We start from the raw sequence: 24,122 nt of genomic DNA on the forward strand, positions 1-24,122 counted from the left end.
GTGATTCATAGAAGTCATGATAAGAGCACCAGGTAATGCAACAATACTAAGGAGGGACAGATGCAGGCATGTTTGAATACGAGGGGAATGCGTCGCTGTCCGGAGCGTTGCTGCGGAGAAGGGTATATGAAACAGGACATGTTCGTCACATCCAACGGAATTAAACAAATATCTTACAATCAACTCTGTAGAATCCTTTATCTCCATGCTGTTTTGCTCTTCATCGCACCGCTTTCTGCGGAAGGATTGAAATCCATGCTGATCGACATTGGGAAAGGTCTGATAGGCGCCTTGAACAGCCCGCGAGTACTTGCGGAAACCATCATACTGCCGCTGATACTGGAGGTGCGGCGGCCCTTTTTCATAGGCGATCGACGTGCGGCGTCTTCGCCGGTGACCATGACACGCTTTGCTGCTCCCCCGAGTACGGAAGCTCTCGGTGCGGGTGCATCGACAGAGTCATGCATACTCGGCGGCTGGGGAATAAGACTGCTGCGACGCTTTGTCTTCTGCATGCGTATCGGTCCGATGTTTGACATACGCCGCACCTTAGTCGCTGATAGGGGTGCTATCATCAATTTGTTTCCCTTGGGAGGAGGGCTTGAAGGCTCCCTGGGTTTGTACGTGTCGTTTGAAGTGATGGATGATTCATCCGATTCCTCAGGCGATGGCAGATTGACCCGCTCAGCGAGAGGAAGGGTTTTCCTGTCGGACTTCTTGGGAATAACCACCCGGAACTGGTTCTCGATGTCTTCATCTTCTTCGCCCAGGCTCTCAAGACGCCTTGCACCCGCAGCTTGCGACTTCAGGTAGCCTGGATCGAATCTGCTGCTGCGGGGCCGGCGTGGGGCTGGGAGAGTGAACGATGTTTCCTTGGCAATCGAGATCGAGTCATCCGTCTTCTCATCCTCCCACTCTGCCTCAGAGCTAGACGATGATCGCTTCTGAGAGAGTATGCTGTCGTTGGCAGGAGGAGCAGCGCCCCCTTTGCCCGCATCGTCGATACTACCTTCACCCGCTTCATCGGCCCATCGAAGGCTCTTCTTCTCTACTGGAGGTTTCTTGTTCACCAAAGGGGCTAGCCGGGGCATCGAAGCTGAGGTAGTGACGCTCTGGCGGCGGAGGGACTTACGCGGCGACCGAATTGCGGAAAGACGACGGCCGGGTGACTTGTGTGTGTCGGATGGCATAAGTGATGTGCGCTTGCGAGGTGGAACGGCCGCATTCTTGTTGGGGAATGTCTGCGTGGGGAAGCTGGAAATCGTATCAAACATAGACACGTTGAAGTTGAAAGTCGGGACAGGCGTTTCTTCAGTGCCGAGAACAGCCATCATAGACGCGTGCGAGGTCTCCGCAGCGTTCATCAACATAACTCGCACGCTCTCATCTTCTGTCTTAGAGCCCTCACGCAGTGCGCTTGTGCACTGTGCAAGCACGCCCATCATCTGGGTTATGATCTTGCTCTGCTGTTCGAGCGCGGTCTTGAGCGCATTCTCGCGAGCCGAAACACGCGCAACTTCTGTCTCCACCCGTTGTACCGAGGACAAGAGCTTAATATTCTCCACCGACGTCTCGTCGAGATTGGAAGAACGGCGCTCTGAGACGGCACGAAAGGTGGCCTCGAGCATGGAACGCGCGTTCTCAGAGCGCTGGACAGACTGAGCGGACGCTGGCGATTGCAAGAACCTCTGGTGAGGTGCTGCCATGGCGATGAGGTAGTCGCGCTCGGCCTGGAGGTTGGCGGGAAGCTCGCCTCGGGCGGATTCTGCCTCCAGGTGGATCAGGCGAGGGCGGATAGTGCGCAGGACGATGTCAGCCGCGTCCCTGGTCGCCTCGTGCGAAGCACCGTCGCAGATAACGGGCCTTGCCTGCTCGGCTCTGGAAACCATATCCTGCTTTGCCTTGTCTGCATCAGCCTTTGCGTCGGCCTTCCTGCGCTTGTCGACCTCGTTCTCGGTACTGAGCTTGCCAGCGAGCTTGGCCTTGAGCTCGGCAACCTCGGTGTTGAGCCGCTGAATAGCTTCGACGTACTGCGCAACATGACGGTCCACGTTGATCAGGTTCTTCGATACCTTGGTCTTAATCTCCTTAGCGCGATTCGCGTACTTCAGCGTGTTCTGAGTGTCATCATAATGCTGCGAAGTTGGTGCAACGCAGACGATCATGACGGTTTTGCAGTTTCCCCCGAGGGAGAACTTGAGCAAGCGGGTTAGCTTGCTGTTCCTGTATGGAATATGCCGCGTGCGTCCGCCTGACTCGCACAGTGCGTTGATACAGTTGCCGAGCGCGAGCAGGGATTTGTTAATATTGGCACCTTCGATCATCCGTTCGCCCATGTTCTTCGTCGCACTTGCACGCTCGGAACCGGCCAAGTCGATGATAGACAAAGTTGCAACAACACGCGTCTCAGTTGTGCTGGCGGTACGTGGGGACTGGGTGACGTTGACCTGCAAGACAGCATGCGAGCGGGAAGAAGTCTCATTCGCATGGGTGGGGGACTGCGTCCTACGGGCATTTCCAATCTGCACAATCTCTTGCACTTCCTCTGCCGTCGTCGGGCGCATCTCAATCAAGTTCGCGACAGTGACACGGTTGGTCTTGTCCTCGCGCAACTGCAGGCCGCCTCGGGGAGCAGGAACGGCTCCGTCCGTGAGGAGGTCACGGATGTTCTCGTTGTAAATCTCCAGGTAACTGACAGAGAGCTCGACAATCGTCTCGTCCTTGATTTCTTCAATTCGGTTGAACAGTTCGTTCATGGTGCGGTAGATCACGCCTTGGTCAAGGTCCGAACCACTGATAGTATGCGTCTTGCCGCAGCCAGTAGCCTTGGGCAATCGTCAGCCTTCACCAAAGACGCGTGCATGAGCGAACCCACCCCATAAGCAAAAACAGTGGCATTATATCCGTTGAAGATTCCATCCAGCAAGCTCTTGGTCGTATGTTCGAACACCTCTTGCTGACCAGCCCGCTCATCAAACACTCTGTCAAACTTGTACCTCTGGTCTTTGAATCGTCTCGTGCCAGGAGCCAAGAATCCTCCTTTGGCTAGTGTCCTGGGGGCGTCATCGTCTGGTGGGTCGAAGACGAGGACTTGATCGTCCATGCATTTGACGATATGACGGAGGGTCTTGCCTGTTGAGAGCTTGCGCGGTGTGGCCAAGTTCCCACCACCAAGGAAGGGCATGGTCAGGGAAAGGTCGTCATATCCTTGTAGGCGTTCTTGCTCCCATGATGTGGGGGGTCGGATGCGAACTAGAGGGCGTCATTCTCAATTAGGGCATATGTTGAGGAATCGTACCTGCAACCGTGATGGACGCTGCTTCAGACATGGTTGCAAGGAATGAGAGAATATAAACACAGCCAGAAGCCAAATATGATATCTAGGGAGCGCCCCCCCGCTGGTAAGAATGTCGTTATTTAACGCTGTTGATGCGAAGTAGATGGATGGTCGGTGTCGGTGTCGGCGTCGAGGTGGGTGGTGGGAAGAACAACGGCGACGAGGGACCGTTGGACGGTGACCATCGCTTCTCTTCTCAACTCGACGCGTCGCCTGAAGGTCACGTGAAGGAAATCAACGCCACCAGTTTGTCTCCGGGTAATGCCACGTTTCACGCGCTCACGGAAGATCCGTCGGCTCCGCGTTTGGTCACCTGCACCAGCGACGAGCGCGTCGTTCATGCATGTCACTTTGGCGATGACGACCGACCCGCACTTACGCGAGCAGTACGACCAGCTCAGCCTACGAGAACGCCTGCTCATCTCTCAGGCGGTGTATGAGCTGGGTGTGGGCGACCTGAATGCTGTGGCCAAGCTGGTTAGGGATCATCCGCTTGTCAACCGGCCGGAGTTCTTCACCCCCGAAGCGTGCGGGACGTACTATGCCCAGTTGATGGTTGATCTGGGAGAGGATACGTGCGTGTTTTCATTTCATACGAGGTGCATATGCTAATGCTACATCAAGTGCAGATGTGAAGAATCCGGTAACGGCTGTACACGGTCTCTGCCCCCGCTCTATCTCTGGCCTTTACTGACAATCTCACCAGCACCAATCCACCTCAAACTCGCCCGAAAGCTCTGGACTGCCCGTGTGGCAGAATTACGCACGCAAATCCATCAAAAGGAGGAAGACTTCCACAGGCTGTTTCAGGAGATAGAAGATATCCGTGCTGGCAAATGGGATGAGAGGATCGTCAGTGAGCTGAGGGAGAAGGGGAAGTTAACTGCCGCGGGGGATGATGAACTTGCAGCGGAGAAAGAGGATGCACAGGAGCAGCCAGAGGTCCAGCTTGATACTATGGTCAAGGAACATGACGAAGAGCCAGAAGCTGCGGTCGAAGAACCGGTCGTCCATCTGGAGGAAGATGTCGAAATGGCCGATATGACCGCCGAAGAAGCTGCTGAAGAGTTTGCAGAAGCTGAGGCTGAGGCTGAGCCAGAGCGCGAAGCTGAACCGGAAGCTGAAACAGAAGCAGAAGCGGACGTAGAAGCAGAAGCAGAAACTGAAGCACCCGAAGAACCACACACAGCGGAAGAAGTGGACATGGGTGAACCTGAAGAGATGCCGACCGAGGAAGCCGAACCTGAAGTGGAGGAAGAAGCTGCTGGGCTTCGTGAGGAGAGCTCCCCGGCTGAAGAGACGCCGTTGCTGGAGGCTAGCGAGCCTGAGCCTGAACCTGAACCTGAACCTGCGGAACCCGACCATGAAACTGAACCTGAACCGGAGCCGGAGCCGGAGCCATCGCATCCTCGTCGACGTGGACGTGAGTGTGCTGTAACGTTTCATATGACTCATAAAACTTATGCCTGGTTGGGACAGTCCGCTCACGAAAATCGACGCCCGCACCCGGATTGTTCACCGTCGGTTCACCTAGGACACGTCCCCATGATCGTGTTTCACCCTTTCATGAAGAAGATATCGCCGTTCGCGCATCCCATGAGACGGAGCAGGATGGCTCTCCTCCAAACGCGGAGGAGGCCGAAACTGGTGCCTCGGTTGCCGACGAGACACGCTCAGAACGAGAGAAGAGCGTGAAGCGCGAATCGACGGTAGAGATGGATACGGAGCCTTCGCTCCCTTCACAGCGGCGCTCCCGAAGCGGACGGTTCAGCAAACGCAAGGTTTCGGAGAGTGGCCTGGGATCCCCTGTAGAGATCGAGCTCGAGCCACCTGCAAAACGCAGGCGGAAGAGGAGCGAGTCCTTCGCCAGCACAGTGGAAAAGTCTTCCCCAGCCCCTGTTGTGCCCCTCCCCCCGCAAGCGCCGATGACCCCCGGACAAGCAAGTGCGAACCTAAAGCGGTTCCAGGCGATGATTGGCCCTTTGCTGACGCAGATCATGGCCCATCGGAACGGGAACGTGTTCAACAACCCTGTTACGGAGAGCGACGCGCCCGGGTACAGGGAAACAGTCAGGCGGCCCATGGACTTGAAGACGATCAAAGCGCGTATCCGGGATGGTCAAATAACCAACTCGCAAGAGTTTCGGAGGGATGTCTACCTCATGTTTGCCAATGCGCTGATGTTTAACCCCCCTGGGTCGGATGTTGCGAAAATGGCGAGGGAGGTGCGTGGTGCTTTTCTTGAAGGTGCTAAGGCTTACTTGGGTGGTGTAGATGATGAAATTTAGTGACGGTGTGATCAGGGACTTTCTTATGACGGAGGAGCTTGTTGGGATTAGTATCTGAGTATTGGTAATTGTGGTCATCTCCATTTGTATTGTAGTGTTCAATGTACGCGTTGTCCCAGGTGGAAGGTGCCAGTTGACTGCGGATGTGAGGCTGTGCCAATATGCGGAATCAAACTGCGGAATCAAAGTCCATAAGGAGTGAAATGAGCCGACACATCAGACAGAGGAGAACTGCTCTTGCTCATCACTGACAACCGTATCACACTTGATCTCCTCCTCGACCTTTTCTCTCTTCTCAACGTCCATATCTTTCTCCTCATCGTCAACAACAATGCCGAGGTATAATCCTCTACCACCAGACAACCAATTCGACCTTGGAGACGTTTCAGACTCGGACAGCGATAACGATAACCCCAATCCCCGTAGGCACAACAGGCCTGCGGCAGCGTCCGACGCTCGTCCATCCAGCCCCGTACACCATCCTCTCCTTTCCTCTTCTCCCACATCACCTAACTCTCCTAGTACACCACCTGCACGCCTCTCTGCATCGCCAGCAGCATCAGGTAGCCAGCCCCTGACCGTCCGAACATCCCCGAATGACACCGAAGTCCTCTTCGCTGCTCCTGGAGAAGGGGAGGAGGCAGACGACAGCTACATGCAGCCTCCTCCCACACCCCCGGGCGGATTCTTTTACCCTCCTCCTCCAGGATCTCCTCCCACCGTGAGCGGGAACTCGAACGGTGTCCCCATCTCAGCCAACTTTCACGCTCCTTCACCCCCACGCCCAAGCGTCCTTAGCCGCGCCCTCGGAGCCATCATCCCCACCCACTATCAGCCGCTTAGCATGCGCATCGTCCACCCGCAGGGCGGGGGGATGCGTAACGACGGTGTCTTTGGAAACATGTCTGCCAAGCCTGACCAACAAGGTGCGGGAATGCGCAGGGGCCTCAACGAGGAGGGCGAGAACCCGGACTGGGTGCCAGAGATTGCGAGCAACCAGGCACCCCCGAGCTACCTCTCTGCCCAAGCCGACGCCGTTCCACCGTATTACGAAGCCTCGCTCGGTGCTGGCGGACCCGGTTTCTCTGGCGCGATCTCCCCTGGCGCTTCTCTGTTGATTGACAACCTCCCACCCGGATCTCTCTTTTCATTCCTTTGGAACCTTCTCGTCTCTCTTTCCTTCCAGTTTGTCGGTTTCCTTCTTACTTACCTCCTCCACACTTCCCACGCGGCCAAACAAGGTTCTCGCGCAGGCTTGGGTATCACACTCATCCAATACGGCTTTTATCTGCGTCAGCGCGCAGAGACGCTCTCCCATGGCACGATGGACGCGAACGGTATGTGGCATTTCCCTGGGGACGAGGTGCCTCCCCCAGCGGATCCAACTCCTTCATTCTCTACGGCCGCAGAGGCAGATGCCTTCTACAAGATGCACAACGACACTTTACCCTCTACCCCCGCCTCGCTCCCCATGGGCGACGGCATGGGCATGGGTGGGAGCATGATCGGTTCCACAACCAACACCGCCTTCCCCCACCAGCTTAGCGTGGCAAACGAATGGCTCTCATTCTTCCTCATGACTATCGGCTGGTTCGTCCTCCTGACCTCTATCCTCTCTTACTGGCGTGTCAAGCGCTGGGAACGGAACGTCCGCCGACAAGCCGAGGAGCGCGCAAGGGAGGAAGCTGCTGCCCTCGAGTCTGTCGAAGGGGGTCCAACGACCCCAGCCGCTACACCGACAACCGAACGCCGCCCTGTGCACGTAGAAGCCGCCCGTAGGATCCGCGAGTTCGTCGGGCGCGTGAGGATGCCTATGGGCGCGCGAGTCCAGGGCAGAGCCAGCGTTGGGCGAAGCTGGTTCAGACGGCCTGGAGAGACGAGAGGCGAAGGTGAAGAAGCTCACAGGCTCGAAGCGGTCGACTAAGCTGCCCTATACGCGCTTGACCTCATCTTACACTCTCCCGCTCTGATAGCAGCACGTCCGGACGCTTTGTGATCTCCTGTTATGTATTGCAGCCTCGGGACTTCGCCCAGCTGGCGGGTCAAAGGCGAAAAGTGTACGTTAGACTGGTTACGCATGTTGGTGGTCGGAAATACCCAGATTAGTACATCGGATGCTGTGTGTGCGTGTCCCCGAATTGATGCAATGCAATGACAAAGGAAGGTCTATTATAAGTAAAAGTACAAGAACAGCGCTTTGCTGCATGATACACTTCTTCAACTTCGTACATGACTGAGTAAAAGGCGGATGCATTCAGTTTTTTCCGGCTATTCTTACCCAGGTCACCTGGTCCAACATGATGATCCCTGCCCACCCGAGAGCAGATCCCACACAAAGAGAGACTCACAGCAACATGGATAAACGCTAGCCTGTTCCGTTCTTCCCTGTAAATTAGGGATGATGCTGAGCGTGAGGTTGTGGGCCAGCGATCTGCATTCTCATGTCACGATGACGCTTGGCGGATTGGCTTGTGCTAATCGTGGGCATGATACCGGAGGTACATAAGAACCACACAGGAGAGAAAGATGAGCCGACAGATTTCCCCTTTGCCGGCATACTGCACATAAGCCTCGCACACACATCACAAGTAGGTATGCACGACAACGTCCTGCACTTGCACACCAAGCAGCCCAGCACGAGCGGGATGCCTACGCCGTCCGCTTCTGCCAATGGGACGAACGGCCATGCGGAGCAGACGATGAAAGCCGCTGTCTGGGTCGAGCCGTACAAGATTGTGGTTGAGCAGCGACCGGTGCCCAAGATCCTGCACCCGTGCGACGTCATTATGAAAGTGACGACGACAGCGATTTGCGGGTCGGACTTGCACGTGTATGAAGGAAGGTTGCCGGTCGGGAGCGGACTTGTTATGGGTCACGAAAATATGGGGATTGTGGAGGAGGTCGGGGCGGGTGTAGTGCGTCGGCCCTCTTGCTCCTTTAAACACATGACTGATGATCAATCCAGTCCATGTTGAAGAAAGGCGACCGCATCGTAGTACCATTCAACGTCTCCTGCGGCCACTGCCGAAACTGCAACTTCGGACGCACCGGCTACTGCACGGAAGTGACCGAGGGCTACGCCGGCGGTGCGTACGGACTCGGCATCGGGCCATACGATGGTGGGCAGGCACAGTACCTCCGTGTACCTTGGGCAGACTTCAACGCTCTCCTCCTGCCTCCGGGGAAGGAGCATGAGGATGACTTCGTGCTGCTGTCGGATATCTTCCCGACGGGTTGGCATGGGCTGAGCTTGTCGGGCTTCCAACCGTGCGTCTAGCATCTCCATACAGTGTCATTGCTGATCGAGAATAGAGGCGATACAGTAGCAGTATGGGGCGCCGGACCTGTCGGTCTCATGGCAGCATATTCTGCTCTCCTGCGAGGCGCAAGCTCAGTCTATGTTGTCGACCGTGTCTCTGACCGACTTGCGAAGGCCAAGAAACTGGGATGCATCCCGGTCGATTTCTCCAAAGGGGATGCTGTTGACCAGATTATCGCACAGAACGGGGGGATGGTGGACCGGGCCATTGACTGCGTTGGATTCCAGGCTGTGAGCCAGGACGGCAAGACCGAAAGGCCGAACGCGATCATCGATTCCCTTGCTCGGGTGGTGCGGCCTTGTGGAGGGCTCGGTATACCGGGGGTGTACACCGCATTCGATCCTGGGGCGAAGGACGAGGCTGCGGCGAAGGGGAATATCCTCGTTCCATTTGGGTTGATGTTCGGGAAGGGCTTGACACTCGGCACCGGACCGTGCAACGTCAAGCAGTATAATGCCCAGTTGAGAGATCTGATCATCTCCGGAAGGGCGAAGCCGTCGTTTGTGATATCGAAGACGGTGGATATTGAGGAGACGGCAGATGCATACGAAAAGTTTACGAAGCGCGTTGAGGGGTATACCAAGGTGATCATACATCCAAACGGGTGGTGAGCGGAGTTTGTAGAATATACTTATGTGGGTTGTATGGGATGTCCGGGGAGTGTATCTGCTCCAACACGTAAACATCACTTCGAGAACTTTGCATTCGGTTCTGCATACGCACACAATAGAGACGTTCTACCGCTCAATTCTTCAATTGCCGACCTTCATCATCTTCCCACCTTTCTCATCCTCCCCTTCAAAGGATGCCACTTCTGATTGTCCTTGCAGCTCACTCAACCCTCCATAGACACAGTATACGTAGTCCGCTTGACCAATAGCGCCAGACTGAGTCTGATAAGCGACCAAGAGTTCACATCGCGGGCAATTGAAACGGTACTGTAATTCAAGTCCACCAGGTCTGTAACAATGTCAGCCTTGTAGTATGTGTGAAATACCAGTAGCCACCTTTTGACAAACACTCTCCCACCGTCGTTCACGTTGAACTTGAAGATCGGTGCGTCTGCACCCTTCGCCCGCACCACGTATGCATCGTCTGTCTTCCTTTGAGGAAACAGCGAGAGGCGTTTGTCGGATACCAGCTGGGTTACTAGTTAGTGTAGGATAGTTTGTATCCTGGGTATACTGACGATGAACTCCCCGCACAGGCAGTAGTAAACCCTCAATGGACGACCTTCTGATGCAGCCGCGCCTGTATGTTGATCAGACATCCGCTCTTTGGCACGAACAATTTACTAACCGAGAGAACTTGAAACCGCAGATCTACTTACAACCTTAGGCATGATGTCCAATGTGCTATTATTGAGTGAGCAACGTGAGGAGGAGAATGAATCAAGTTCAAAATGCGACGAGCAAGGGTTTGACTGTCCAAAGCGCAGGTCAACATTAGACTTGATCTAAAATATTCAATTCGAATGTAATATTAATGTTTCTCATCCATGAATAAACAGTTTGTGAATTCTCTTGGAAATTAGTTTGATATAAAAACAAGCAAGAAAAGAGTTTCAGTATTGATCTCGGGTTGAAGCAAGCCCGAAAGGCGATGGACTTTTACACTGTTCCAATCATTTACACACTCTAGCTAGCAGCTTACACTGAGCAATTTCTTTTGTTATATGAATGCTGAGATGTTGTTGTGCGAATTTGTTCTGATTATCAACTTGGACATGTCGATGAGATGCCCGCGCAATTGTCGCGTCGCGTCCTTTTCGTCGCGTCCTCCTCGACCTCTTCCACGATGGACAACGACTACTGGTCATTCGAGTCCTGCCTATCTGAACAACAGAAGATCCCATGTACACTGAAGCTCGAAGTTGGAAATCATGGCAATCTACTGGGTGCTAGTGAATCGGACGCAGGTGCCATCATACAACTTTGGTGCAGGCGGTTGACTTGAGCGGTAGTTGCACGTCGGTGGGAAAGTTAGCATTCCGATGTGGCTTGCACCTACTCTGATTCTGAAGTGAGCACTGCTCTACTTAGCATCATGTTTGTGCTTATTACTACCTAGTGACTGGCTCGACTTCAACATCCCGCCTCCTTTTATGCAGCGAGTGAAGCGGGCGCTGAACGCGGATGCGCGAAGCGTACGACTCTCAGCGCTAGTGGGGAACGGAGGAGAGTGGTACGGGTTTGGCAAACTGGTGGCCGATATGTGAGTCCTCTTTTTCAATAAGCGGTCTGTACATGAATGGGTATATATAGTCTCGAGGAATCCCAGGCGAAAGAGCTGCAAGGAGTGCTGCTCACGACATTCAAAGAGCGCTTTGTAGACCTCATGGACCAAGCCCAGCATTTCGGCAGCCTGCCAGGTTCTGCAGCGGATAACATGGGTGACAGAGGATCAGACTTCAGAGAAGGGTTAGAGATGACAGAACGAGAGTGTGCGTCCTCAAGTCGAGCACCCCCTGTCTACGCTCATTTCTACCCAGTGTTTCTGCTTGGGCAGGAAAGTGCGAAAGCTGTACGACTATGGTATGAGAGTACGGACCGGAAGGAGCACTGAAGTACATACCCGCATCAATGTTATATTATATCTCTTTCGACATCTATTGATCTTTCTTGCTCTCTCCGCCTTCTGCTTCTACATGTGGTGATGATGCCGGTTCCTCCGTCCTCGCTAACTCAGCAACGAAACTGTAGACCACTCAGCATCATGAACTGATTCAGAAATAACATGCGTACAACTTGACGCTTGCCCATAACCCAATATCGATCGCCATCAGTGCGAGGAAATGCAGGCTCCAAGTAAGGCACAACAGGGATAAGAAGATGAAGAGCAGAAAGCCGAGCACTACATCCAGTGCGAGCAGGAACTGGGGTCGTAGTGACGATCCAGGTGTAAGTATGTCCGCAAAGAATGATACGATGTCGTTCGTGGTGTCGCCAGGTTCGTTTGCCGTATTTTCTGGTGTGGTGGTGGACATGGTGGAAAGGTAGAAAGGAAAGAAGCGCCCGTGAGTGGCTGTATCCTCCTGGTTGACCTCTGCACAATACAAGTACTTGCGGCTTGGTCTCTACCATGCCCTACGAAAACCGAAATGCCTACTATCTACGAATATCCCCTTATACCGTTCTGCCCATGTATTTATACCTCGACGAACGGCACACATCCTGGATGACGGACACGACCCTCCAGTTCGTGCTGGAAGATCTTCGACATCGGTTTGTCCCTCTGCCAGGTTGGATGAGCCTAGCTGAACTCACGACTTCAGGATAGGCCCGAAGCTGAGGGATGAGAGCGGTACTATCATGAATGCTTCTGCTGCGAATAAGACCAAGCCGAGTGTGGATGTCCATCGAGGGAGTGAGTCATCCCTTCCCAACTTCGGGTCGACATTGACAGGCTGCAGCCACGTATCAATTCGCGTACTTTCTAAGGAAGGCAGATCCACATACTTTGCTCGTCAAGGTAAACGTTCTCAGATCTGGATCATGTGTCTAATACCATATAGCGACGTGATTTCGTCCTGCGACCATCAGCATTCGGAGTGAAGAAAGAAGAGTCTCAATCCCCCGAGCCTCCACCTGTTCGCGGCAAAAAGAGAGGAAAGACAAAACCCACTCCGAAGAAATCCGGTTCAATAGAAACGAATGGCAAGGGAAAGAAGAGGAAGAGAGGTGAACAAGCTGCGCTGGAACGGGATGGTCCTGAACCGAGCGAGGAGGATGCGACGTTACCGCCCAGACGATCAGGCAGGACGAGGGCACAAGTGTCATATACCGAAGACGAAGATGAGGTGGACAGAGAAGACGACGAGGGTGAGGACAACAGAGGGGCACAAGAGGCCGAGGAAGACGATTTCGAGCTTGATGAAGAAGACACTGCAGACGCTGCACCTGAGCCGTTGTTCCGACCATCAACACCTCCCCGCCCTCCTTCGGAGCCCGAAGTCAAGCCGGAGCCGGCTGACCCCTCCTTGAACGGGTCTATACCACCCACACCGACAGACAATAGCGTGATCGACTTCTCCATGGACCCGGACGAAGAGGAGGAGAACAAGCCCAAGCCGGAGCTACAACTGTCCTATCAAGGGTTTTCGATCTTCGGTTGTGCCCTCTGCGTTATCGTAGAGCCTTACCCTCCAATTCGGTACAGCGTGGTGCCGCAGCCAAGAGCAAGGCAGACGAGCTTGCCCGTCTCCTGGGCCAGCAGCAGGAGCGCGAGCATGGAGCCCGTCGGTACTGGAGAGAGCAGAGGGACGACCCCGCTTTTCCGCGCTGAGACGCCTTTCGATGATCAGAGGTTCGCGGCTGGCACGCCTGCGGTAGATAGAGAAGAGACTCCTCTGTTCAGATTGGAGACTGCAGAGCCGGAAATGCGTGGACATCGGTTTGCTGCTGGCCGCCCTGATGGAGATAGAGAACAGACGCCGCTCTTCCGCTTCGAGACGCCCGAACCGGAGATGATGCGAGGTGCGAGCCTTGCCCCCTCTTTGCGCAGCCCGTCGCCCTTTGTCAATGGCGAAGATGAGCCGATGGACGAGGACGGGAGCACAATCATGGAGTTCTCGCAGGTGCTCAGCAGTGCTGGCGCAGGCAGGTTTGGTGGGAGGGATGATGGGGACGAAGGTGGGGAGGGATTCTATGGCGATGCGGATGAAGGAAGTGGGAATATGTGAGATTAGATTGTTGTGCAATATTCTGTAGCAATAATAATACATTGTGTTCACTTCCCCCATCTCGTGCCGCGCTCGCTAGTAGGCGCGGCCAATCTCGCGCAAGATCTCCAAACGCCGGGCCTCATTGACCGTTCTAAATCCATCTGCAGCCATCTCAAATGACGCCTGTCCTCCAGAGAGCGCTCTCAGCCGGCTATTATAGTCCAGAAGCTTGCTGAGCGGTGCCACAGCTTGGACAGTTCGTTTCATCCTAATCGTCCCCTGACCATCTTCACTAGGCATCGCCGAAGGGGTAAGGATTGCAGGAGGGACGTAGATCCCCTCGGTCGGGTAAGTGTCTTCAGCCTCGGCATTCGCACCCAGCTCCTGCACTTCTCCGCCTTTTTCTCCAAAGTCTTTCACTATCTTCCCTACATCCTCCTCGCATACATGCACCGTCACAGCCATATATGGCTCTCTGATCTCTCCTCGCCCAGCGTCCTTCAGCACTTTGCGCAGGGCGAAGGACGCCGCAGAGGCAGCAACAGACGGCGGGGAACCATAGTCGAGTTTAACGCTCTCGAGGGTGATATGCAGCCCTATGACTGGGAGAGAAGAATGAGGCGAGCCGGTAAGCGCAGTCTGGATTCCTTGGGCGACATGGAACAGCGGGTCGAGACTGGAACTCTCATGCGCAGGTGGGGCGAGCGGCTCATTGTTGTATACCACAGCATTGCCCGTCCACTGTGGGTCGTCTTTCTCTCCTTCCTGCTCTTTCAAACTGCGCACGTTCAACACCACCAATGCGCCCACTCGCTTCCCTCCTGCATCTCGCTGCCAGTGCTCCTCCACCCTTCGCGGCTCGAGGCCGAAGAAGCCCTCGCGGTAGCTCACCCTCCTCCGCCCGAACGCGCATGCGACACCCCACTCGTCCCGTAACCTTGACTCCACGATTTCGAGATGCAGCGCCCCAAGACCATGCACGAGCGTCTGTGCCTCCTCTTCATCTTCTGATATTCGCACGCTCGGGTCGGTGCGCGAGAGTGACGCCAGCGCCTCCAGCACCGGGAACGTGTCGTTTCTCGTGGCAGGGACGACGCTAGCCGAGATCACCGAGGGAGGAGGGGTGATGGCGCGCAGAGGCGCCCGAGTCCGGAGATTTGAGACCAGTGTGTCGCCCGTGCGGGTATGCTTGAGTCCGAGTACGACGCCAATCGAACCGAAGGGCAGGTTGTCAACCTCCACGGACTGGTCGGCGTAGATCAACATCAGCTTCGCCACGCGCTCCTTCTCTCCTGTAGTCGTATTCCAAAGCGTGGCGCCTCGAGTCAGCGTACCCGAGTATACGCGGACGAACGTCATCCACCCTTTCATCTTATCCCACCCGACCTTCCAAGCCATCACTTTGACCTCCTCTCGCGCCGCCTTCGTCAGCGCTTCCCCCCCCTTCTCTCGCTCCCTCTTTTCTTCCTTTTGTTCGACATCCACGGGACTTGCAAGCAGCTCGCCAACAAAGTTCATCAGCATTTGCGTGCCGATATGCTTCCATGCGCTTCCAGCAAGCACGGGAAGCACCTCTTCCCGGAGGACAGCGCTCCTCAGTGCGGGCATGATACTGCTCCCAGGGATGCGAAGGTACGGCGAAACAGGGTCTGAGTCGTCGGAGAGGCGCATCAGTTCATCCATGAGCGGTTCGCTCCCGTCAACAAGGCTCTCGATGAGTTTTGTCCGCGCAGGGAGGATCTCTTGCAGCAAGGGATGCTCAGGATCCTCGAACGGCGCCTGTACTTGTCCTTTGCTCAACAGGGCCGGGTCCAGCGTTATCTGGTGGGCGTTACCCGCTTCAGTGTCGGGGGTGTCCCAGTACCACGCTTCGAGGGATACGAGGTCTACAAGCCCTGTAATTCCTGGCTCGGCGAGCTGGTAGTGTTGAGAAGAGGCAGAAGCGAGAGGGAGAGAGACCAGTAGCGGTGTTCGGTGTAGCCGGTGCTCAAGCAGGGAGAGGAGGGAACCGCGGAGAGATGCACCAACCCGGTCGAGCTTGTTGAGGAACACCAAGCGTGTAGCAACGCCATTCCTACCCATTGCGTTAATTTCCCATTCATGGTAAATGGCCCGGGAAGTATGAACACACCTGTCCAGCTGTGCCCAAACGCCTTTAGTCTGTCCCTCAACCCCCTCAACGGCATCGATCAACACGACAGCTCCATCTACAACACTGCTCGCACTCTCAACCTCCATGCCAAAGTCCGCATGCCCCGGTGTGTCAACAAGGTTAAAACTCCATCCTTTCCACCGAACCGGAATACTCGCGCTCTGGATAGTGATCCCGCGCTCTCGCTCAGCGGGAAGGAAGTCCGTCGTCGTACTTCCTGTATCTACCGTTCCAGGAGCAGCGAGATGTCCAGAAGCATGCAGGATCGACTCTGTAAGCGTCGTTTTGCCAGAATCGATATGCGCGAGGAGTGCGATGTTCCGGATGAGCCAAGGGTCGGACTGGTCATGGTTGGGCGCTGTTGCTAGACTGCGGTAGAGCAGACGGGTATGGCGTCGGCATGAGTACGTTCGTAGTAGAGCTCGAAAGGACATTCAGCAAGGACATTCAGTGAGTTGAAGAAAAGAAAAGAAAAGACTTGGGGTGCAATATTTCCACTTTGAAGTTGCCGGCAAGAATGAAATTCAACTTCACGGGACCCTGACAATAAGAAATTTCATTGTACACTCGTGAAAAATACATTATTGCATTCTTGTACAAATATTGTATTGGTCAAGTCAAGAAGATTGCAAGATTCATGCCCCATTGACTGCAGCTTCCTCCTTGGCCTCCTTTTCCGCCTCTTCCTTCGCCTCCTTCTCTTCTTGCTCTACGACCTCCACGTCCAGGGGGAATGTCAATATCGCCGCTACTCCTGTGAGCTGGTTCAACTCTGTGCTTCGGTCAAGAAAGGTACAACCAGTGCAGAGTCAGACGTACGCTGTCCACTCTCATGCATACTGGAGAAGATCAGAGCTTCCCCTCCGCCCTGTCGAACCCTCTCCACCAGCTCGACATACTTCTTCCGCTCTTTCAAGTCGTTGCTCCTAAACAGCTCGTCGCTGATCAACAACGTCCCCACAGCCCCACGTTCCGCTGCTAGCCGGACATGCTCAGGCCCGTACCAAGCGCGCATCTCGTCATTTGCGAGCATCTTGAAGAACTTATCGAGTGCTATCCCTTCCCTTGCGAACTTGGACTCGCGGAGCTGGCTAGACACTTCCGGTGAACGGAGGACCTCGACGAGGGAATGCACGTGCGGGGAAGTGATATGCACTCGGATGAACTTGCTTCGTGCTGAGAGGATGGTGCGGTTGTTCGTCCGCGTCGCTTCGGCAAAGATGTAGTCGTAGACTGCGTCTCTCACAAATCCGGGGGAGGCGATGACGATCACGCGGAGGGTGGCTATAGGCAGATGGCGCAGGAGGGCGGCGTATAATGTAGAGTAAAACCGGTTCAACCCCTGCTCCTGTTCAGTATCAAATCGTCCATACTGGGGCAGTACGGACCTTCTCATGCAGCGTCGTCGACCCAACGCGTTTCCTCGGCACGGGCACCTCGATCCGCTGTCTTATGACAGTCATATGCTCGCTAAGCAAGCATATCGCCGCCGTCCCTTCTCCACAAACAACCGCCCCCACATCGGCACCCCTTCCCTCCACACAAGCCTCCTGCAGTCTCTCTAGCGCAACACTGTCCCACTCCTCCTTCCCCAGCTTGAAATCCCTATTTGCCTCCAGGTCCAGGGTATGGAAAGCCCCCATCTTGACGTACTGATTTTCCGATGTCACTCGGCCTGAGATCTGAAGAGACGCTGTCCCCGTGTCACCCGTGTTGTTTCCCGGGGTCGGGGCGGTGGACGCGGATGCTCCGGGGGAGAACTCGACGCGGGTGACTTCGAGGGTGAGGTTGAGTCGGATCCGTTCGGAGGAGACTGATCCTGTCGTAGTCGTATTCTGCACTCGTCTAGGTCTAGTTAACGACGTTGATAGCGGTAATATGAAGAATCCTCACCGGATTGCAGGTGCGCGAACTTCGTCTCCTACTTGGATGAGGTTGTAAATATGCCACATATCCTCGTCTTCCTCCGGTCGGAGCGTCACATACCCCTACGTTCTCATGTCATCAGCACTCTTAATTAATTTCAACTTGATCACAGTGCGCACCTTTCCGTCCTTGTCTATATGCTTGTTTACTAATTTCATGTTGAGGGTATCAGAGAGATGAAAAGAATGTTCATTGAGAGATCATCGTCAACGGAACCCTGAAAGAAGCATAGCCACTAATTGATGAGGTAAGCAGGGTTTCAATTCGGGGGTGGGGGGTTGTAAGGCAAAACAAGTACTGTCTGTACCTTTTGCTTAAGCAGTCGACGCGCATTTCACTGTTGGAGTTCTTCAAGTCACGTTTCGGAAAATGACCATCCAATCACTACAATACACGTGACATATCTAGTGATAGGACTTCCAAGGAGTTCCGGTCTTCACGTTCCTCCCCATTACGCGTCTACTGCTATTTCGGGTGAGCTTTCCGCGGCAGTAGAAGTTGGAGATAAAATCACACGCGGATCTATAGATTAGGTCGCCAGGCGAAGGGAACGACGCCGTCGCGAGCTTGAGGGCTGAATGTATGTCCGATGGGCCGATGTGGAACAGCAGGGACGGCACAGTCACCACTTGAGCAAGGAATCCCGGGAGTATCCGAGTAAACAAACGGTATGGTTGGGAACTTTGAGCACGACGGTACCGCTTCTAGTTAAAGGAAGTTACTACCACCAGAAATGCGAAGTTTATTGCAGAGAATGAGAGAAGATGCTATGTTGCACCGCGGACATCGGTGTGGAATGGGATATGCCGTGATGGGTTGACGCGGGTCACGCGTTTGTCATGTGCGACGCGTCTCTCCGTTTATTCCTTTTTGTCGCGTCACGCCCCCTTCCCTTCCGCGGGTCACACGGACCCAAATTTGTTCACTATAAGACAACCGTTATTCCTCGCCCTCTTTCTCTTCGTCCTCCATCCCCGTCTCAATCTAAGTCGCGCCTGTCGCGATACATTACTCCTACTACCTTCTCCATCTACTACCACCCATGGCACCCACCGCTACCCAATCATTCTTCGAGGACTTTGACGCGACACCTTCGAAGAAGGCCGCTGCTCAGTTGGAGACAATGTCCCTTGCCACACCACTTAAGGACAAGGCGTTCATGGAGAAGCTCAAGGCGGCTGGTGCACCCGCACAGGAGGCAGAGTCAGAGGAAGAACCGCTCGAAGAATACCGCAAACGCTTTGTTGGCGACCTAGAGTGTGAGGAGAAGGATGAACCCCTACTCAAGTCAACACAACGTCGCTTTGTCCTCTTCCCCATCCAATATCATGAGGCACGCTGCCCATTTTTCTGCTACAGTCGCACCTACTCACAGCCTTCTAGATCTGGCAGATGTACAAGAAGGCAGAGGCATCCTTCTGGACAGCAGAGGAGATGGACCTGTCCAAGGATCTCCATGACTGGCAAAACCGTCTGAACAATAACGAGCGTCATTTCATCTCCCACGTCCTTGCTTTCTTCGCTGCTTCCGACGGCATCGTCAACGAGAATCTCGTTGAGCGGTTTAGCAATGAGGTGCAGGCTGCTGAGGCCCGATGCTTCTACGGTTTCCAAATAATGATGTGCGCGTTGCTGACCGCTGTTAACGAGCATTAGACTGACCTGTACCCAGGGAGAACATCCACTCAGAGACATACTCTCTCCTGATTGACACATACATCAAGGATGCCGAACAGCGTGAATATCTCTTCGATGCCATTGATACCATTCCATGCATTAAGCGCAAGGCCGACTGGGCATTGAAATGGATCTCGGACAAGCGTTCGACCTTTGCTGAACGTCTCGTCGCCTTCGCCGCTGTGGAGGGCATCTTCTTCTCCGGCTCCTTCGCTGCCATCTTCTGGATGAAGAAGCGCGGTCTCATGCCCGGTCTGACATTCTCCAACGAGCTCATCTCCCGCGATGAGGGCATGCACACCGACTTTGCATGCCTACTCTTCAGCCACCTCCGCCGGCGCCCACATCCCGACACCGTCCGCAAAATCATTACTGAGGCGGTACTGATCGAACAAACTTTCCTCACGGATGCCCTTCCTGTCGCGCTCATCGGCATGAACTCGAACCTAATGAACCAGTACATAGAGTTCGTCGCCGATCGCCTTCTTGTCGCTCTCGGCAACGAGAAGGTCTATAACGTCACGAACCCCTTCGACTTCATGGACCTCATCTCCCTTCAGGGAAAGACAAACTTCTTCGAGAAACGAGTATCGGACTATGCCAAGGCCGGTGTAAACGTCTCCGCTGCCCAGAAGTCCAAGCCTTCGAAGCCAAATTCAACAGGCTCAACCGAGGTGCAACAAGAAACACCCATAAGCTCAAAGACCTTCACACTGGACGAGGACTTCTGAGTGCCCCTGGCCGATCTTACTGTTTCTTGTTTCCCTTTATCGCTCATCTCAACCGGGATAGATAGATAGTGTATTACTACCTGCTGCATTGTTACAAATCACCTTTCAACCACTGTTACATGTTAACCCCACTCGCTGTTTATACTTTGTGTTTAGTATTCATTGCCAAAATACATACCCGAGGATCATGTACTCTCGTGCCTGTGCTGGATGTGGACAGGCGAGTGTGACAAGTATATTTGGTAGCTAGCTCTACATGACAGCGCGCTGACGCCTGTCGGCTGGTGTCCGAGCTGGGCGGAGCACACCCGACCGCAACAATCCGAGCACGGCGGTCATTGCACAAGTACATTACAGGCTTTAGACTCCCCACCGTGAGCATTCCCGAGGCACCCGGCACTTCGGTGCGACATGAAAAGAGTCGATGGATAGCCGATCGTGGTTACTGTTGTGATGCAATGAAGGCTAGTGATTGCGGGTCTTGGGGACTGGAATGTTCAGTTAAAGGTATTTAGGCGTGAATTTTGAATTAAAGTACCGGCGGACATTCTAGTATCAAAGTAATCGTACAATAGTGAAGAATTTCCTTGCAGGTGTGCAGATCTGAAGTCGGGCCGATGGGTTGGGACAACTTAGAATGGCTTGCGATTGGTTCCGAACAACTACCCTTCAGGGAAAGCCTCCGCGCCCGGGGGCTCTGGGTTGTGCTTCCCTCCTAACATCGGTGCTGAATAACACTTCTCTTGCTGTGCTACAACAAACTCTTAGGGCTTGTGCACTCTCTGCAGGCTGTCCCACTTCTTACCTTGGGAATCCAAGGAAAGAAGGACGTAATCAGTCCAACCGGAAGCGGATGCCGAGTGTGGCGACGCGACGCGGTGGCCAAGCACGGGATCAGCACGTGCTCCGAAGGTTCAGTCGTGTTAATACCAGGCGCGTGCCTCCGTACCTTGAACGTTAATTCTGACCCGTCCTATTTCCCTGTTGCCCCACTGTGGGGGCGCCTATCCATGGGAACAAGCCAATACCAGCTGGAAAAATACCACCCTGATTGCCAATTATGGCATTCTTTACCGGTGCGGCGCCCATCTTGTTACCGTCTTGTGAGCAATCTAGCATTTTGAGGGCGCTCATAGCCCAGGGCTGGGCCTTGCCATTAGGCCCGGCTGCAGAACGTCACTTGATAATGCGATGCGATGGCCAGCGCTGTGTATTTATCATCCGACCTCTGGTCACGAAAGCTCATCCATACCTCCCTCTCACTCTTCTGCCGTCAAGGTGCAGTAAAGGCCTCCCCAACCGTCCTCTGTTTACATACTGTCTCCGTAACGTGATCTTGACGACAACGAAGAGACAACATCGTATCGAATACGAACTCTTTCCCGGTTGCAACACACCCTCGTCCGTTGCCATCCTCTTTCGTTCGATACGATCGACATGCCGAGCTTTCCGTTCTTCAACTCTTCGAAACGCAAGGAGAAGCGTGCTTTCTCCAACGCTTCTCAAACATCTTCGGCAGCCTCATCATCTGCCTTCTCGTCGCGCTCAAATACTCCTGATCTTATCCCTCCCACCTTCCCGCAATTCGCCCGACGTGGCTCTGAGCCCGCAACTCCACAGTCCCATGGACTTCGCTCACGTCCACCACCGATCGTCCACTACACCCCTGTCGGACCTTCAATCGGCACTGGCCCGTCTGGAGCAGTCCTACAGAGTCCCCGCTTGACAAGGCGTGGGTCGGACAATGTAACGACTTCGCCAAGGAAGCGTTTGCTTCTGCCCGTTTCCCCTGCTCGTGTACTTTCGCCTCCCCTACCGCCCCATCCAGCAGTCGCATCCTCGTTAACCCCACCGCAATACGCGGCCGGATACGCAGGGTCGTTCAACCAGCCGCGGTCGTTGACCCCAACACCAGAACAGCTGCGGTCGCGTTCCTTCGGGATGCAGGCAGAGATGACGCCGCGTTCGGTACTGTCCGCCAGCGGCCCTGCTCGCACACCCACTCGTCCACCTCGGCTTGATCTTGATGAGTATGACGACGATTTTCTTGCTCCTCCGCCTCGTCGATTGTTCGTGGGTGCGCCGACGAAGGTTCCCGAACTTGACGAGGTCTGGTCTGTATTCTTGGAAGATGCCGAAGAAGACGCGGACAGTCTAAACGAACTGCCCCCACAACCACGGCGGCGCGCGCGATCACCGGTACCGCCTGTTATCAACGTGATCCAAGCGACTGAGCCTGCCGATCCCGCGCCTGTACCACAACGTCCCAACGGCCTTATGCGCGCGTTCAGCGAGCCACCCACGCGCGCGTTGCCTTCCACTCCTTTGCAGGAGTCGTTTTCCTTACAGGCCTCCCCGGAAATCATCAGTAAGCCCATAACGCCGCCAGCAACACCTGCTCATCCTAGGTATCGCGTGCCGTCTCTTTCTCCCCTCGAAGCACTAGACGTGTCGCTGTCAATGGCGCGTGGTTTTCCTTCGGCGGGGTCGAAGTCCAGCCTTGCCTCCGGGCTGTCGTCAGCACCGAGCACACTTTCGGTAATGAGCTTGCAAGACGCGCTCAACTATTCCATCTCCCTGTCCGCATTTCCCAAACCTCCCGCATTGGATGCCGTCCAGGAAGAGGCGGTGCACAAGGTTGAGGTTGAAGGCGAATTGGTCGAGCTGCCATATTTGTCGCACCTCCCAACTCCGCCCATCTCTCCACCTGCTCTCGTCTCGATCGGCAGGACTGGCACGCTACGTGCTCGCGCGTCGACACCCACCTTCAACCAAGGTCGCATCGCCATACCGTCCTTCGGCACCATCATGGACGCGTCAAAAACGCTGGAGGAACCGGCACCGATTGACGATAGAGAATCTTCGTCGGACGAGTCATTTGCCCTGTCACAGTTCTCCCCCTCGAGCGCGAATAGCAGCGCCCACCATCGTAGAACGGTCGACAGAAACGATTCGTTCTCTTCCATTTCCTCTGCCTCCGATGTGGTCCAGGACTTCTCCGACGACGAAGATGATTGCCAATCGACAGACCCATACGATGAGCACACCCTGCACATCATGCCCCGTGGTTCGCCAAGGCCGTCCTTCGAATTCGATGAGGTCCAGCCTCAACGCAGGGACTCGTTCGAGTTTGACGACCCACAGCCGATGAAAAAGGCCCCGACTCGTCCTGTGACCCCGATGATGGTTTCGAAGGAGAGGATGCAGATGGATTTGCCAACTCTGCCCTTTGTGACAAACATGGACATCGGTTCTCTAACGCCAAAGGTGTCGGCTAACCGGTCTCCATCTCTGTTCCATGTTGGCTGGTCTCCTGCACCGGGGACCGTCGAATACGGGTATGCTGTGTGATCCTTCCCCATTGACAGCGTTTCTTTCACGAACAATGTGTATCCATTATGAACCCAAAGATGTAACTGAACGAATACGAAATTAGCTGTATCGAATAGTGTACGACAAAGTTGAATACCGAATACGAATACAAGTTAAATGTTATACATCGCGTCTCGGCCTATCCCATAGGCAGCCTCATTGGGTTTTGCGCACCTCCAGCTTCTCTTTGGCTTGCTGTGTCTGCAGCTGGTCTTGCATGTCCTCGGCTATCGCAACCATGATGTAGCCGACGAGGACGAGATTGGCAACAACAATAGCGGCAATTGCCGCGATGTTCGTATCTGACATGCACTTCGTTAGCAATTAATCGGTTTTTACTGACATGTGCGTACCTTTGGTAATATACCACGTCATACCGAAATATGTGCCTATTGGACCGACGGCTAGCATGAGGCTGAACAAAGCCAGTTTGGCCAGAACACCGCTGCAACCGAACATTGTCACCTTGGCGGATAGTATCGTTAATTTAATCGACCTACCCAATCACTGTCTGTTCTACTATTCGCGCTGGTGCGGCTTGTACGCTCATGCTGGGAGAGGTTGAAGTGGAAGTCTTGAGGTGAACGCGCCGCCTCGACGCGATGAACTATTTCAGGGATCTTTCAGTTGAGGACGACGTGTTCGTTGTGTCTATA

At 54.4% G+C, this 24,122-nt stretch overlaps 13 protein-coding genes across 13 annotated transcripts; 7 read left to right on the forward strand and 6 right to left on the reverse strand.

The window, feature by feature from the left end:
* Positions 1-14: 14 nt before the first annotated feature.
* Positions 15-3,253, reverse strand: DACRYDRAFT_60856 (kinesin-domain-containing protein). The gene is made up of 3 exons (XM_040775652.1): positions 2,876-3,253; positions 2,400-2,825; positions 15-2,213 (listed from the first exon to the last, which is right to left on the reverse strand). Exons 1-3 carry the CDS (start codon positions 3,182-3,184, stop codon positions 198-200), a joined length of 2,751 nt encoding a protein of 916 aa, XP_040633113.1. The 5' UTR covers positions 3,185-3,253; the 3' UTR covers positions 15-197.
* A 345-nt stretch (positions 3,254-3,598) lies between these two features.
* DACRYDRAFT_112967 (uncharacterized protein) lies at positions 3,599-5,683 on the forward strand (the record flags this gene model as incomplete). Its single annotated transcript, XM_040769539.1, has 5 exons — positions 3,599-3,912; positions 3,962-3,996; positions 4,044-4,760; positions 4,817-5,562; positions 5,612-5,683. 5 exons carry the CDS (start codon positions 3,599-3,601, stop codon positions 5,681-5,683), a joined length of 1,884 nt encoding a protein of 627 aa, XP_040633114.1.
* Positions 5,684-6,490: 807 nt separating this feature from the next.
* On the forward strand, positions 6,491-7,267 carry DACRYDRAFT_42457 (uncharacterized protein; the record flags this gene model as incomplete). Its single annotated transcript, XM_040774519.1, has 1 exon — positions 6,491-7,267. A coding segment is annotated over one exon (777 nt), but the record flags the coding sequence as incomplete, so codon positions are not given.
* Positions 7,268-8,324: 1,057 nt separating this feature from the next.
* DACRYDRAFT_86012 (GroES-like protein) lies at positions 8,325-9,556 on the forward strand (the record flags this gene model as incomplete). The annotated part of the gene is made up of 3 exons (XM_040776754.1): positions 8,325-8,540; positions 8,591-8,892; positions 8,938-9,556. The coding sequence occupies 3 exons, from the start codon at positions 8,325-8,327 to the stop codon at positions 9,554-9,556; spliced, it is 1,137 nt and encodes a 378-aa protein (XP_040633116.1).
* A 141-nt stretch (positions 9,557-9,697) lies between these two features.
* DACRYDRAFT_44504 (uncharacterized protein) lies at positions 9,698-10,287 on the reverse strand (the record flags this gene model as incomplete). Its single annotated transcript, XM_040774584.1, has 4 exons — positions 9,698-9,905; positions 9,953-10,086; positions 10,135-10,196; positions 10,245-10,287. The coding sequence occupies 4 exons, from the start codon at positions 10,285-10,287 to the stop codon at positions 9,698-9,700; spliced, it is 447 nt and encodes a 148-aa protein (XP_040633117.1).
* Positions 10,288-10,742: 455 nt separating this feature from the next.
* DACRYDRAFT_92318 (uncharacterized protein) lies at positions 10,743-11,523 on the forward strand (the record flags this gene model as incomplete). Its single annotated transcript, XM_040777058.1, has 5 exons — positions 10,743-10,859; positions 10,909-10,967; positions 11,016-11,159; positions 11,210-11,388; positions 11,437-11,523. 5 exons carry the CDS (start codon positions 10,743-10,745, stop codon positions 11,508-11,510), a joined length of 573 nt encoding a protein of 190 aa, XP_040633118.1. The 3' UTR covers positions 11,511-11,523.
* Positions 11,524-11,553: 30 nt separating this feature from the next.
* DACRYDRAFT_103170 (uncharacterized protein) lies at positions 11,554-11,931 on the reverse strand (the record flags this gene model as incomplete). Its single annotated transcript, XM_040767721.1, has 2 exons — positions 11,554-11,641; positions 11,690-11,931. The coding sequence occupies 2 exons, from the start codon at positions 11,929-11,931 to the stop codon at positions 11,554-11,556; spliced, it is 330 nt and encodes a 109-aa protein (XP_040633119.1).
* A 95-nt stretch (positions 11,932-12,026) lies between these two features.
* Positions 12,027-13,626, forward strand: DACRYDRAFT_112970 (uncharacterized protein; the record flags this gene model as incomplete). The annotated part of the gene is made up of 4 exons (XM_040769540.1): positions 12,027-12,169; positions 12,220-12,311; positions 12,358-12,416; positions 12,460-13,626. 4 exons carry the CDS (start codon positions 12,027-12,029, stop codon positions 13,624-13,626), a joined length of 1,461 nt encoding a protein of 486 aa, XP_040633120.1.
* A 46-nt stretch (positions 13,627-13,672) lies between these two features.
* On the reverse strand, positions 13,673-16,194 carry DACRYDRAFT_73586 (translation elongation factor 2; the record flags this gene model as incomplete). The annotated part of the gene is made up of 2 exons (XM_040776013.1): positions 13,673-15,682; positions 15,740-16,194. The coding sequence occupies 2 exons, from the start codon at positions 16,192-16,194 to the stop codon at positions 13,702-13,704; spliced, it is 2,436 nt and encodes an 811-aa protein (XP_040633121.1). The 3' UTR covers positions 13,673-13,701.
* Positions 16,195-16,395: 201 nt separating this feature from the next.
* Positions 16,396-17,844, reverse strand: DACRYDRAFT_86016 (uncharacterized protein; the record flags this gene model as incomplete). The annotated part of the gene is made up of 5 exons (XM_040776755.1): positions 16,396-16,532; positions 16,580-17,108; positions 17,149-17,605; positions 17,654-17,748; positions 17,806-17,844. 5 exons carry the CDS (start codon positions 17,842-17,844, stop codon positions 16,396-16,398), a joined length of 1,257 nt encoding a protein of 418 aa, XP_040633122.1.
* An 807-nt stretch (positions 17,845-18,651) lies between these two features.
* Positions 18,652-20,221, forward strand: DACRYDRAFT_97766 (ribonucleotide reductase small subunit). The gene is made up of 3 exons (XM_040777479.1): positions 18,652-19,019; positions 19,070-19,308; positions 19,359-20,221. Exons 1-3 carry the CDS (start codon positions 18,729-18,731, stop codon positions 20,092-20,094), a joined length of 1,266 nt encoding a protein of 421 aa, XP_040633123.1. The 5' UTR covers positions 18,652-18,728; the 3' UTR covers positions 20,095-20,221.
* A 1,310-nt stretch (positions 20,222-21,531) lies between these two features.
* DACRYDRAFT_97767 (uncharacterized protein) lies at positions 21,532-23,445 on the forward strand (the record flags this gene model as incomplete). Its single annotated transcript, XM_040777480.1, has 1 exon — positions 21,532-23,445. The coding sequence occupies one exon, from the start codon at positions 21,532-21,534 to the stop codon at positions 23,443-23,445; it is 1,914 nt and encodes a 637-aa protein (XP_040633124.1).
* Positions 23,446-23,622: 177 nt separating this feature from the next.
* Positions 23,623-24,016, reverse strand: DACRYDRAFT_103176 (uncharacterized protein; the record flags this gene model as incomplete). The annotated part of the gene is made up of 3 exons (XM_040767722.1): positions 23,623-23,768; positions 23,820-23,911; positions 23,967-24,016. 3 exons carry the CDS (start codon positions 24,014-24,016, stop codon positions 23,623-23,625), a joined length of 288 nt encoding a protein of 95 aa, XP_040633125.1.
* Positions 24,017-24,122: the final 106 nt, after the last annotated feature.

This window comes from Dacryopinax primogenitus (genome assembly GCF_000292625.1).
Source record: "Dacryopinax primogenitus strain DJM-731 SS1 chromosome Unknown DACRYscaffold_1, whole genome shotgun sequence".
NCBI lineage: Eukaryota > Fungi > Basidiomycota > Dacrymycetes > Dacrymycetales > Dacrymycetaceae > Dacryopinax > Dacryopinax primogenitus.

Coding starts and splice junctions, on each gene's coding strand:
- DACRYDRAFT_60856 (XM_040775652.1), bottom strand. CDS start 3,184: ATGCCCTTCCTTGGTGGTGGGAACTTGGCCACACCGCGCAAGCTCTCA. Junction 2,826..2,875: donor CCACTGTTTTTGCTTATGGG/GTGGGTTCGCTC, acceptor CGATTGCCCAAG/GCTACTGGCTGCGGCAAGAC. Junction 2,214..2,399: donor CCAGCACAACTGAGACGCGT/GTTGTTGCAACT, acceptor AGGAACAGCAAG/CTAACCCGCTTGCTCAAGTT.
- DACRYDRAFT_97766 (XM_040777479.1), top strand. CDS start 18,729: ATGGCACCCACCGCTACCCAATCATTCTTCGAGGACTTTGACGCGACA. Junction 19,020..19,069: donor TCCCCATCCAATATCATGAG/GCACGCTGCCCA, acceptor ACAGCCTTCTAG/ATCTGGCAGATGTACAAGAA. Junction 19,309..19,358: donor TACGGTTTCCAAATAATGAT/GTGCGCGTTGCT, acceptor ACCTGTACCCAG/GGAGAACATCCACTCAGAGA.